Raw genomic sequence first — 12,589 nt, forward strand, 5'->3', positions numbered from 1 at the left:
TGCAGTTTTCCACACTACGTTTTCTGGAATTGTTACATTGCTCTTGGCTATTAGGGTGTCTGCAGAAATGACAGAAATGCTTATGCAATTGCAGCTTGTTTCTTCACCTCTGAGACTATCTCGCTCATTCTGTGGCTGTGTAGGTCAACAAGCTCAATACCAGTTGTTGCTTTCCCAAGGGGTTAGAAAACTCTTGTTTTGCTGTATAAGGGATTTTCTCACTCCCTGATGCTTTTTTGTTTGTTTGTTTGTTTTAAATCTGCACTGCTAGCTCCCAGAAAGCATCATCTGTGTTTAGTCGTGTCTGTGAAGTTCGTCGAGAGGATGAGGCCAGAGGTCATGGTCTTTCCACTTCTCCATTTAGGTAACTCCTCACAGTCTTTGCCTGCCAGTCCTGGTTGGATTTATATGCACATGTGCACTTTCTACATCAAAGAAATTGCACTAAGTCATTATCTTGGGGTGACTTAGAAGGTTGGGGACAATGGGGTAAGTATAATAAGTACTGTATGTTTGTATCTCACATGGTAATCAGACTTACCTTTTTGACTGAGCAGTGATGTGGTTCTAACTGGCTAATAAACTTTGGTAAAATCCGGGGCTTGAAAGAGATGAGATCATACTTACAGCTGTTTAAATACCTTTTCCTTCTGTTCCAAGGTCTTCTGACCTATTGTGTGTGTTATTGTTTCTGCTATTGTCTCCTTTCCAAGTCCATCAATTTTTGCTGTCTCTGGTCACTTTGAAAAGGACTGTACTGCTGCATATCTTATGGTGATAAGGGTGCTGGCTGGAGGACCAGGCGTAGAATCTCCTTCAGGGTTTTCCATTCTATCTTTTGATGGTGCACTGAGGTCTTGGTCTATGGAGAAGGAGTAACCTATATTTCAAGTGCATTGAACAGTTATACTAAAGATAGTAATGAATAGGGAATTCCAGTGCTGGGCAATGTACAGACAGAACAGAAGACAGTCACTCCTCAAAGCCCTCAAGTATGTGAGGGAAGCCAAATGTATACTTTAGTAATGGTCAGTATACAGTCCCATATAGTACCTGATAAGACTTTTGACAGGGCAGACAAATTCTAATGAAAACGTTAGACAGCATTTGTGTTTATGCTCCTGCCTCTTCTCGCTAGGTGCAATTACCAGTTTCAAGCCAATGAAGCATTGAAGCAGCCTGTAGTGACTTCAAGATGGCATAACTTCCAGAAGCATGTTACATAGTTGGTGCCTGATGTGTGGAGTATAGATTGCTTTATTAGTGTTTGGAAAAGCACCTAGTTCTCTGTGGGTGTCAGCCATTCTTCTTGCTACCATGCGAATCGCTTGAGAGATGTTGAAAGATTATTTTGTAATTGGAGACTCACGGAGTTCTGTGCAATCTTAAGAAGCAATTGAATGACTGCCAGGGTTTCTTTCAATAGTGCTTTCACTTGGGTGGCAGCATATTGGTTGTCCTGCTCTTTTAATCAATAACGTTGATCTGTATGTAACTGGTTTGCAGGGGGAATCTGTTCAGTTTTCCTGGCCCACCAGAAGATTCTGAATTACAGAAAAATCCCAGTGGTTGGCAGTATCAGCAACAAAAGGCAGATGACAGTGGTGGACAGGTCCTAATTTCTCAGAGGATGCAGCAGGACTGCCATCAACAACCTTCTGGTGCAGAGGATGGGGACTCTGTGGAGACTGGTATTGCTAGCACTCAGACAGAAGAAGGGAGAAGAATGCAGAAGAAACCAAGTAAGGCTGTTAAAATTGATGAAAGCCAAGAGAGGTGGGCAAACACCAAGAATAAAGGGATTCAGACTATGGCAGAATGTCTTTTTACTCCGACAACTGTTACAACAGCAACACAAACGTCAGAAGAAATGTGTAGGCAGGTGGAAGTGGGAACCAGTATGTCTGGGCAAAGACCTGGGCGACAAGATGCGAATGTCCAAACTGAGGAGAGTGGGGAAAAGCTTGTGAATGCCTCCGGAGAGGACACAGACTCTCTGCACAGTCAGGTGGGATGAAGGCTGCCTGTATTTAATTTTACTGCTTTAGAACAGTGAAGTATCCCTTCAGCCAGTAAATTCAGTAACAGTAGGTTCTCTGTCAAAAAAAACCCCAAAAGACCACTTTAAAGTGTTAATGTCACAAGCTTTCCTGTATCAACTGTACACAACTGCTAAGGTAGCAATACTCAGTGGACAGCATAAATTTGGGAAGTAAATGTCTCCATATTTATTTTTTTTGAAAAATGACAAGTTTTGGTTGGTTGGTTTTGTTTTGGGTTTTTTATGCATCCAGATATAGTTACTGTAAAAAAAAAAAATTTTTTTTTGCTTTTTGTTGGATGGAGATGGGAGTTGCATGAAACTTTGAATGAAGGGTTTGATGCCTTCTGTTTTGCACCAACCAACTTCTGACAGCTTGTTCTGCCACTCCATCCAATGTCAATGGATAAACATGAGGGGAGAGCTCCTCCAGAGAAACGTTCTAACAAGATAAGTAACTTTGAATTAGTATTTCAGAAAGTATTGCAGACTCAAGAAAAATCACTGCTTTGCAGTTACATTTTGTATATTTTCTTGTGAACACAAAACACTAGAAAAATGATTTTTTCTAAACTTGAGTTAAGAATAGTGTGTCCCCTGGGAAACAGGAGTTTAACAGGGCCATTAATATATATGCAGTGCAACAATAATGTGATATGCCTGAGATTCCACTGAGTGAAAGAGTATCAGAAGCCATGCTAAGCAAGTTTGCTGTTTCCTTCTTGAACTGCTATGATTTCCCTTCCTCTACCTGTCAAAAAAATGTGTTCAGTTCTCCCTTGTTTCGGGTCTCTTGTATTGTTGCATCAAACTTGTAACAAGATGCTGAAAGGTTCCTGTCATGACCCAGACTGGACAGACCAGGGAGTTGTGTTTAATTCAAAATTCCCTCAGGCTAAATTAAGGTGAAATGACACCCAATGATCAGTTAAAGATTTTATTCCTGACAGAAGCAAACTGAACTGGGGAGGCGTGGTAGTAGGTGACAGGGTTTCTCACAACAGGAATTGGCATAGGACTACTTCTGTAAACTGTGTAACCATATACATCAATTCAGGGAATAAGTAGATCCCTCCTGTTGAGTCACGAGGTTTGGAGTAGACCCCCTTGCTTTCCAGACTCCTCCTCAGAGAAGGGTCTAGGGGCAGCTGGATCTACTCTTATGTAGAGCCTCAGACTTGGTCAACGGTTTACATCTTGAAACGGGTGAGGTGTAGGGATTGTGGAAAAGGAAAGAGAGAAGAAGACAGAGAAAGGAAGAAAGAAAGATTTCACTGGTTCTGGGTCCAGTCAACCGAGGGGTCTGGTCCCAGTGGGCTTGCGCACCTGGGCTTCAGTTTGTCCTTTTATCATCCTTGCCCCTCCTTTGGGTGGGCACCCAAACTGGTGAGGCTAATGAGCAGTTTGTGAGCCTTTGGGCTTGGGGGTCATTTGTGGAGTAACTTCTCCTTCCCTGCAGACCGTGGCCATTATTTGATCTTTGTATCAGAACAGCTCATCAGAACAGGCAGGGAGCTGCGCACCCTCCAGCATGCCCTCCCCCTCCTGTTGCTGATGTCTGAGCTGATGGGCTTTTCACCTTGGTTCCTTGCTGTGCAGCATTTGTCTTTAAGCAGAACTTGCCCCACCACAATGTTTGAGACGTAACTCCTTCAGTCTCTCACAGTTCCCTAACCCAGTACTTGAACGTGGTATGAAGAAACCATACTGCAGAGAAAGCTGTACCCAGAAATTATTTGCTTTTCATTGTGGTCTGTTTTGTTTTTAATTTGTCCTGTTTATTACAGGGAGAGGAGGAGTTTAACCTTCTTCACCCACCCAAAGGCCGAGTTCAGCAACGCCACATGCGAACTATTCGAGAAGTGCGCACTGTTGTTACACGTGTGATAACAGATGTTTACTACATAAATGGTGCAGAAGTGGAACGAAAGGTAGTTGAGGTAAGTTCCTGTTTTCAGGGCTACATGTAATTATATGTTGGCTGAAAAGTAAAATTAATTAAAATGGGAATGTGTTGTGGCTGCAGAAAATGAGTTGAGTGAACAAGTTGGCATGCTGTGATGACAAACTTTTCTTCGTGAGCACACAAGTAGACCATTTAGTGCATGGCAAAAGCTGTGTATTTGTTGCTGGTGTATTTTGTGCCCGTTACTGTATTCTGAAGACACACTGACTTTTTTTCTACCCAAAGAACTGGACAAAAGACTTCACTATGTGCATCCAACTGTTTTAAAATTCTTGGGGTTTTGTCAGAATATAGAGATTTCAGAATAGGCAGAAATTCTATTAGTAAGCAAAAATCACTTCTGCCTGTAAAATTGAACTATGAAAGGTAGTTTAGCCTGTTTGCATCTCAGCATCATTTTTAACCATACTTTTGAGTCCTGTGGACCAGGTTCTATAAGAGGTCTACAAGAAGCAACTTAAAAACAAAAAAATAGCAAGCCTATTGTTAGTACACTTGTGTTGGTGTATATCCCTTCATTAACTGGAAAATCTTTAGGGAATCTCAAAAGGTAGCTGACAAATGCTGATTTGGCGTGCAGAGTAATCATATTGGCCTGCTAGCAATAAAATTTTACTGCTGTTCTGCTATAAAAGTAAATAATGTAAGTCTTGTGCTGTGTTGTTACAATGAGTAATGACACAAAAGGATAAATCAGTTCAGTGCAAAGCTTATTCTTTCACACCTGATACTACACATGAAGTTGCTTATTGTAACAATAAAACAGAGAATTAAGTTTCCTGAAACGTGCTTATATAGGTTGTGTAATCACAATCATATAACTATTTCCAATTTATCTATCCATATTTGATATCACTATTTTGTAGATACATATTCTTATATCCATAAAACTTTAATGGCTCCAAATGACCAGCTGTCTGAAACTGATCTTGGATTATTAGTAACCAAAGGCTGCTAATGTCTCATGTATTTGTTGTGCTGTCACACTCTTAAAGGCTGGGAATTACTCAAAGCCAGACTAATTTGATACCAACCAAGCTCTGTCCTGTTGACTGATTTCTTAATGTGACCTCTTTATATAGAGCAGCTACAGGCCTATAGTGAGAGACACACTGTCTACCATTGATCGGTCCAGACTCAAATTTGCATGCCTGTCTTCAGTTTCATGAATGTGGTCTCAACTTGTCTGTGCTTTTTTCTGGTGATTGTAGAGCTTCCATCTAGCAGGTGCATCACCTTTGGTGAACCTCTTTTTTTTTTTTTTTTTTTTTTTCCCCCCCCCCCCCCCCCCCCCCCCCCCTCTTAAGGAAACTGAGGAGCCTGTAGTGGAGTGCCAGGAGTGTGAGACTGACACATCCTCCTCTAGAACTGCAGTGGGCTCGTCAATGACCTCGGGGGACCTTGGTGATGTCAGCTCCTTCTCATCTAAGGCCTCAAGCCTCCACCGTACATCCAGCGGAGCAAGCAGTGGTCACTCTGTCACACACAGCGGCAGCAGCAGCTCAGGGCGAGGAACTGGAGCTGTCAAAGGGAAAGTGTGTGGGACAGAAACTGGAGAGTTTGCTTTACCCATTGGCAGAGGCACCTTAGGAAAATTAAGGTACGTGCAGAGCCTTGGGAAAGGAAGAATAGATACTTTACAGAAGTGAACAGATGGCTTGGGTGGCGTGTGAAGCAGGGTAGACCCTAAACCAAGAGTTTTCTGGGAAGGGTCTGGCTTGATGAACAGAAATAAGGAGATAGTCTTTGCTTTTACCACTGTTCTTCTTAAAAGAGTAGTTTGTTTCCTTGTGACGCACTGCTTTGCCTAAGCTCATTTCAGTTTAGCAGCAATGAGGCAAATTTCTTGACCAGTTGTGAGATCACAGAGAGAATGGGGGGGATCCAAATGAGCTGGCTTCTCTTTTCAGAACAGTTAACTCATAAATTCTCTAGCCCTAGGAAAGGAGCTGGTCAGCCAGCATCTCCGCTCAGAGTTAGCCAGGCAGGAGCACTGCCTTGTGAGGAAGAGGAGGACTCTATGCCTGGCACTCGTCAGGGTGGCAGAGTACCTGTGACACCTCGTGGGCGAGGAAGAAGAGGCCGCCCGCCATCTCGAACAACAGGAACAAGGTACCCTGGAAAAAGGAGACTGTAACTTTAATTTGTGGCGGAGTAAGAGAATGGGGAGCTGCTGTCTTAATGTGACAGAGGAAAAGGAGTACTGAATGTTTCAGGAGCTATTTTTTGGTGATAGCATGTAGCAGCTGCAAGCATTTCGCCCAACTATTCTTTGTTTAGTAACTTTTTTTCTTGATCCTTCTGGGACTGTTTTTCTTCTTTCTACAGAGATTTAGCTGGACTGCCAGGTGTGGAAGATCTCTCAACTACAGCATCACCTGAGGAGAAATCATTTACTCGTCCTGTTCGCCTGCCAGATGGAGGGGAGAAATCTGACGCTTCTGGCTTCTGTGCCTTACGTCGAAGTGACTCTCCAGAAATCCCATTACAAATGGTGACTGGTCCTTCGGACTGTGCAGACTCATCCTCTGGGAGCAGCTTTGTGGGCCTCAGGGTTGTAGCAAAGTGGTCCTCAAATGGGTACTTCTATTCCGGGATGATTACCCAAGATGTTGGGGCAGGAAAGTACAAGCTGCTCTTTGATGATGGATATGAATGTGATGTGCTAGGAAAAGATATTTTACTCTGTGATCCTATCCCGCTGGAGACTGAGGTGACTGCACTCTCAGAGGATGAGTACTTTAGTGCAGGTAAGAGTAGTGCTTGAGCTCTATCCTTGGGTTTTCTGAGTTGCTGAATGAAATGGGAGATGGGTGCTTGTCCAGGAGGATAAGAAGCCTGGGTATAGTTGGTTAACGGGTGTTATTTTCTGTCTTGTCAGGTGTGGTGAAGGGACACCGGAAGGAGTCTGGAGAGCTATATTACTGCATTGAAAAGGAAGGCCAGAGGAAGTGGTACAAACGAATGGCTGTTATCCTGTCTCTGGAACAAGGAAATAAGCTCCGGGAGCAGTTTGGGCTAGGTCCTTATGAACCTGTCACCCCCTTGACCAAAGCAGCTGACATCAGTCTCGGTAAGGGGAGGTGCTGTTGAGCTGCTGGCTACACTGTTCTGCATCTTGTGCCTTTATGATGATTCTAGTTCCTGATCTGAATTACTAATGTTTACATCTTTCTGGGTATTCAGCAATACTTTTGGTACTTCATAATGGGATCTTTGAGATCCTTTTATTCTTCTGTCTTGCTCAGAGGCTTAGTGGTGTTGACTGGCTTGTGGAGAGTGGTCTGCTTCTAGGACAGTGATGCTTGCTGTACTCATTTACACTTGGTGGATGGCTGCTATGATACAAACTCTTCAGCCATAGTAGGAGGGGAAGAGACAGGCAGGGTACAGGGCTTGAGAAGAAAGATACACAAGCGAGATTTTTTTTTCCCCCTTTTTTTTTTTCCTTGCTCTTCTCTGTCAGAGGGTGGTAGTGTGTACCTTCTAGGTACTATTGAATTTAGCCACCTCTGTGCACCTAGGTATAGTGAAAACTTACGGAGTTAGGTGACAGCCAGTGACTAGTCTCTGCATACTATATTACAGATAATCTTGTGGAGGGGAAGCGGAAGCGACGTAGTAACCTTGGTTCTCCCAGCACTTCCAGCAGCAGCACAACTCCCACTCGTAAAGGGCAGGAGAGTCCACGCATCCCACCAGGCACATTTTCTGGGAAAAGGAAACTTGTTGCTTCTGAAGATGAGAGATCCCCAGCTAAACGTGGCCGCAAGTCAGCAATAATAAAGCCTGGTGAGAACCTGCTCTTAAACTTACATTCAGCTATTTCTTTATCTCCCTGGTATTTCTGTAATTGATCTTTCCACTTGCCATAAGCAAAAAGTAGATGAGGTTTGCTTGTTTGCCCTGCAGGATTCGAGACTGATTCTCCCTGCCCTGGATGCATTCAGCAGCCAGATATTTTTAGCATAGTCTGAGTACTTACCTACCATCTTTTCAGTTCTGCCTTTTAGAAATGTTGTGACCTTAATGTTGTGATTTGCCTCTCTCCTTTCTTTTCTCTTTTCTTATCTGTTTAGTCAGTTCTGAAAGGCCTAGCTGTTAAAGGGACCCTTCACAGCAGTAAGTGTTGTTTCAGGATGTTGATAGACTGGTGAACATTGTCCCATTAGTCATTAAGGTTTTGATTTGAAGACTCTACAACCAGAAAAGTGAAAGATCCCTACCTATCCTAGTGTAATCCTAACCCAATCAGTCCTGCCTCCCTCTGTCTCCTCCAGTAAAATAACTTAAGCTGAACATATCCCAGGGTCTTTGTGCTGAACCTGACTTTTGAGACTCATGGTGCTTCTGTCTCTCTGCAGGGGCTGTGAGAGCTGGAGAGTTTGTAAGCACCTGTGCAGGTGTAGATGCTGTAGACCCCCCAGTACTGGAGGATCATCATGGACCCTTGCCTCACAATAAGACCCTCTTTTTGGGCTATGCCTTTCTCCTCACCATGGCAACACCCAGTGACAAATTGGTCAATCACCAGAAGCCATCAGATGGTCCCACAGGGAGTAGTGAGGAGGAAGAAGGTGAGGCAAATCTTACCTATTGCATTTCCAGGTGGAATGCTGTGGCTTTAGGAAAAACACTGGATGCTGTCTGATCAGGCATTTGTGTGAGTGCTTGTTTTACCCTTTTGCTCTTTAATCCTTTGCAGAAAGGACCTAAGACTCAGTCTTTGTTTTAGAGAATTTACAGCCTGAAATGTGGCAAACATCAGTGATGATCATAGGGCTGTTCAGCAAGTTAAAGTGAAATTGGTGAGATCAGCAGTCTCAGAATAGTATAATACGAGAAGGAAGGTTTTGAGATAGTGCTGGAAAACATAAGACTTAATTTGCCTTTGGTATGGTCATGTTTCATGCAATGAACTGCAGCATGAAAAAAGGTGACAAGGCGCTCACTTGGCTAGTTTGGCCAGTGCTGTGCTTCCCTTTCTGCTGCTGTTTTGGGGTTTGTTTTGGGGGGGGGGGTTTTCTGTTTTTTTTTTTTTTTTTTTTTTTTTTGTTTGGGTTTTTTGACTCTTCCAAGGGTTTTCTCTAGAGATTCTTGGGAGAAAGGCTGGGGTCCCTTACTGGAATGGATGAGGGCTCTCTAGACTGAGGAGTGTACAGACATAAGCAGATAGATTATAGCCAAAAACTGAACTTTCTGTTTCTGCTGTAGAATTTTTAGAGATTACTCCATATGACAAAAATTTCATAGCACAGCAGCTGCGAGCAGGAGCTGGCTATATTCTGGAAGACTTCAATGAAACCCAGGTAAGGGCTCACTAATCTAGAACAATAGTCACAGAATAGTTGACGTTGGGAGGAATTTCTGTAACTCATTGTCCAATCCCCCTGCTGAAAGCAGGATCAGGTAGAGCAGATCGCTTAGGTCCTTATCCAGTTGGGTTTTGAGTATCCTCCAGGATGGAAGCTCCACAACTTCTCTGGGCAGCTTGATCCCATGTTTGACCACCCCCAATTTAAAAAAAAAAATAAAAAAATTAAATGGAACTTCCTGTATTTCAATTTGTACCTGTTGCTTCTTGTTCTTTTAGTAGATAACACCGAGAAGAGTCTGGCTCCATCTTTTGTACACCCTCCTATCAGTCATGAATATGCATTGATAAGACCACCCAAACCTTCCCTTCTTGAGCTTAAACAAGCTCAGTTCTCTCAGCTTCCTCTTGTATGTCAGATGCTCCAATGCCTAGGTATCTTAGTGGCCCTTGGCTGGGCCTACTCCAGTATGTCTTGTGTTTTTTTGTTGTACTGTGGAACCTAGGAGTGGATGCAGTACTCCAGATGGGTTCTCACCACAGGTCTGTGCCTCAGACAAGAGCTCTTTGCTCTTCACTTACTAGATCTACTTGGACAACTAATTTCACTGTCACTTTTACTTTATATTTAGATTTTTGATAGAGAGGGTAAATTGTTCTTGACGCATCTTGCCTGAGGCTGCAGAGTCTTCTCTAGTGACCTACTGAGTTGCAAACTAAAAGATGAATCTTCTCCTTTGAACTAGAAGAGATAGTTTTGATAGAAAAACTACTAGGCAGAGTTTTTGCCTGTGAACTGCATGGCTTGGAACAGGTGATTGTTATAGGTACTCCTGATTTCAGAATCTGTTTATCTAATTCACCTTTCACATAATGTGGCTGTAAAAATCAGGGTTTTGATTGTTTTCTTCTTTATAGTGTTTAGTAGCAGGATAACTTCTGTGGATTTTTTTTGCAAGCATTGTCTCCAGTTTACATGTTCTTTTATTTTCCCTGAAGTGTAATGCAGCATATCAGTGTCTTTTAATTGCGGACCAGCATTGTCGAACTCGGAAATACTTGCTGTGCCTTGCCAGAGGGATCCCTTGTGTGTCTCATATCTGGGTCCATGATAGCTGTCATGCTAACCAGCTTCAAAATTACCGGAATTACCTTTTGCCAGCTGGCTATAGCCTCCAGGAGCAAAAATTGCTAGAATGGTAAGTGCCAAATAACTATGATTTGAGTCCACAGACCAAGGATTTAGAGAGAATTGTTATGTTTGGGAGGCTCTTGAATGTTGCAAGTACTGAAGATGTCCCTAGTACTGCTCCCCATGCTTTCCCTTCCATATAGGAACAGCACTTCCATCTCTTTCCTTGGATTTACAGTGACCTCTAACACCAAGGTACATTTGGGTGCCGTATACAGAAAAGACAGTTTCCTGAGAAGTAGGAAAGATGTCTGTCTCCTCATGAGGAAGACGGAATTCAGGCAAGGCTTCCCACACACTTGGCTGACTTCTCCAATTGCTCAGAAATGGATAAAGGAGAGCAATATTACTGCAGTTTCCTTTTCCTTTGGTACGTTTTGAAGCCAGCTTCTGCATTTTCTATGGAGTCCAATCCAGTATGTCTGTTCTAAGAGTACAATTGTCAGGTCAGACTCCTCAAGCAAGGTGAGGGGTGGACAAAAGCAGTTTGTAAATCTCTGTGGGCTTTGGGCAGGAGACTGATGCCTGCCTGCCTGTTCAGCTGTGTCAAAGCAGAGGCATTTTGGATATGCACAGAAAAGATGGTTCAGGGTTAAGAAGGAGTTTAGCTTAACTTTTTGGATTTAGGCTGCTGCACACAACCCTCACCAATGTTGTCTAGCTCTTTTTTACTATCTATAAACAGAAGATAGTTGCTCCAAGTATTTCAGGAGGGTTGGTAAGAGAACAGGTCACTGTATGCAGGATAGTCAAAGAACCAATATGGGAGCCAATCAGGTGACTAGAAGTAGTAGATAATGGTCCTCAAATTCCCAGACTACTGGATATTCTTAGCAGTCTGCATTTCTCTTTTATTCTACAGGCACCCACGAGAAAACCCATTCCATAACCTGAAGGTTCTCCTGGTGTCAGACCAGCAGCAGAACTTCCTGGATCTGTGGTCTGAAATCCTCATGACAGGGGGAGCAGCATCTGTTAAACAGCATTACTCAAATGCTCACAACAAAGGTACTCCTTGGTGTTTCTTGGGCCTAGTATTAGGGGATCCCATGCCACTGTAGTCTCTAGTATGACTTAAAACCACTTAGGATGGTTTACAAAGTTGTCTATAAGCATAAAGGAAGGGAAAATGCAGACACTAGCTCTCTGCTTGAATGTAATCTAGAAGACCTACCTTCCAGAGGAGATGCTGCAGCAATTTGGGACACAAGCTGTCAGCTGCCAGCCTATGTTGAAAGGGGGAAATAGGCAACAGTTGCTCCTGGACTGTCTGTAGGGCACTAAAATTGTGCTTCCTTGTTCTTCTGAACTCAGCTGTCTCTCCCTCACCATATGGGATGTAGGCCCTCATTCTTGCAGCCTGAGGTCAGGGCTTATGGTTATCTAGTCCTGCCTGTAACATTGGCTACTGGTTTTCTGTTAATTTCTATCTGGACTAGAGGGAATCTTGTACTTGCAAGGTGCAGTGTTGCTGTAGAGCATGTCTTAACTTTTTACAAAGAGAATTCACTGGCTAGGAATGAGAGGACATGGAAGAGAGATTTGTAGTGGTGAAACACACTGATCTGCTGCTGCAGAGGTCTGTTTTCTTCTTTTCACCTGATAGATGCCTGTCTTTCCTCCTGTGCAGATATTGCTTTGGGTGTTTATGATGTGGTGGTGACTGATTTTTCCTGCCCAGCTGGTGTCTTGAAGTGTGCAGAAGCTTTACGGCTGCCTGTTGTCTCACAAGAGTGGGTGATCCAGAGCCTTATTGCTGGGGAGAGAGTAGGCTACAGCAAGCATCCAAAATATAAACACGACTATGTCCCCCACTAAACTAAAACTTTGCCCTGCTGTCCCACTGTTGTGCAGACTGTGTTTTAATCAGGTTTTAAATGTTTGTGTAATTGGACAGTGTGCATGAATTACTGTATATAGTTTTATCCGCTGGACTTTTATGATGAAATAAATGTTCAATCTCTTGTGGTAGCTGTTGGGACTGTCATTTATCTAAACTTATTCCAGGGCCGTGCCTCCAGAGGAGGGCAGAAAGAAGAGAAATGCTTACATTTCTCTGAGCTGAATAGCACTAAT

The 12,589-nt window shown here is 43.2% G+C and overlaps 1 protein-coding gene across 8 annotated transcripts in view; it reads left to right on the plus strand.

Moving 5' to 3' along the window:
* The window catches only part of TP53BP1 (tumor protein p53 binding protein 1), a 31,658-nt gene extending 19,174 nt beyond the window's left edge, over positions 1 to 12,484 (plus strand). For 7 of the 8 annotated variants that reach the window (XM_049813032.1, XM_049813033.1, XM_049813034.1 and 4 more), the window contains 13 exons: positions 272 to 364; positions 1,507 to 2,008; positions 3,829 to 3,981; positions 5,315 to 5,607; positions 5,943 to 6,119; positions 6,336 to 6,757; positions 6,889 to 7,080; positions 7,596 to 7,799; positions 8,372 to 8,584; positions 9,222 to 9,316; positions 10,321 to 10,520; positions 11,376 to 11,521; positions 12,144 to 12,484. In XM_049813032.1, coding sequence (XP_049668989.1) covers positions 272 to 364; positions 1,507 to 2,008; positions 3,829 to 3,981; positions 5,315 to 5,607; positions 5,943 to 6,119; positions 6,336 to 6,757; positions 6,889 to 7,080; positions 7,596 to 7,799; positions 8,372 to 8,584; positions 9,222 to 9,316; positions 10,321 to 10,520; positions 11,376 to 11,521; positions 12,144 to 12,331 — 2,878 coding nt within the window. In that variant the 3' untranslated portion in view covers positions 12,332 to 12,484. Of the gene's footprint in view, positions 1 to 271; positions 365 to 1,506; positions 2,009 to 3,828; positions 3,982 to 5,314; positions 5,608 to 5,942; positions 6,120 to 6,335; positions 6,758 to 6,888; positions 7,081 to 7,595; positions 7,800 to 8,371; positions 8,585 to 9,221; positions 9,317 to 10,320; positions 10,521 to 10,691; positions 10,810 to 11,375; positions 11,522 to 12,143 lie in introns of those variants that run through there. The other variant, XM_049813037.1, reaches the window with a different exon arrangement.
* Positions 12,485 to 12,589: the final 105 nt, after the last annotated feature.

This window comes from Accipiter gentilis, chromosome 10, assembly GCF_929443795.1.
Source record: "Accipiter gentilis chromosome 10, bAccGen1.1, whole genome shotgun sequence".
Taxonomy (NCBI): Eukaryota; Metazoa; Chordata; class Aves; order Accipitriformes; family Accipitridae; genus Astur; species Astur gentilis.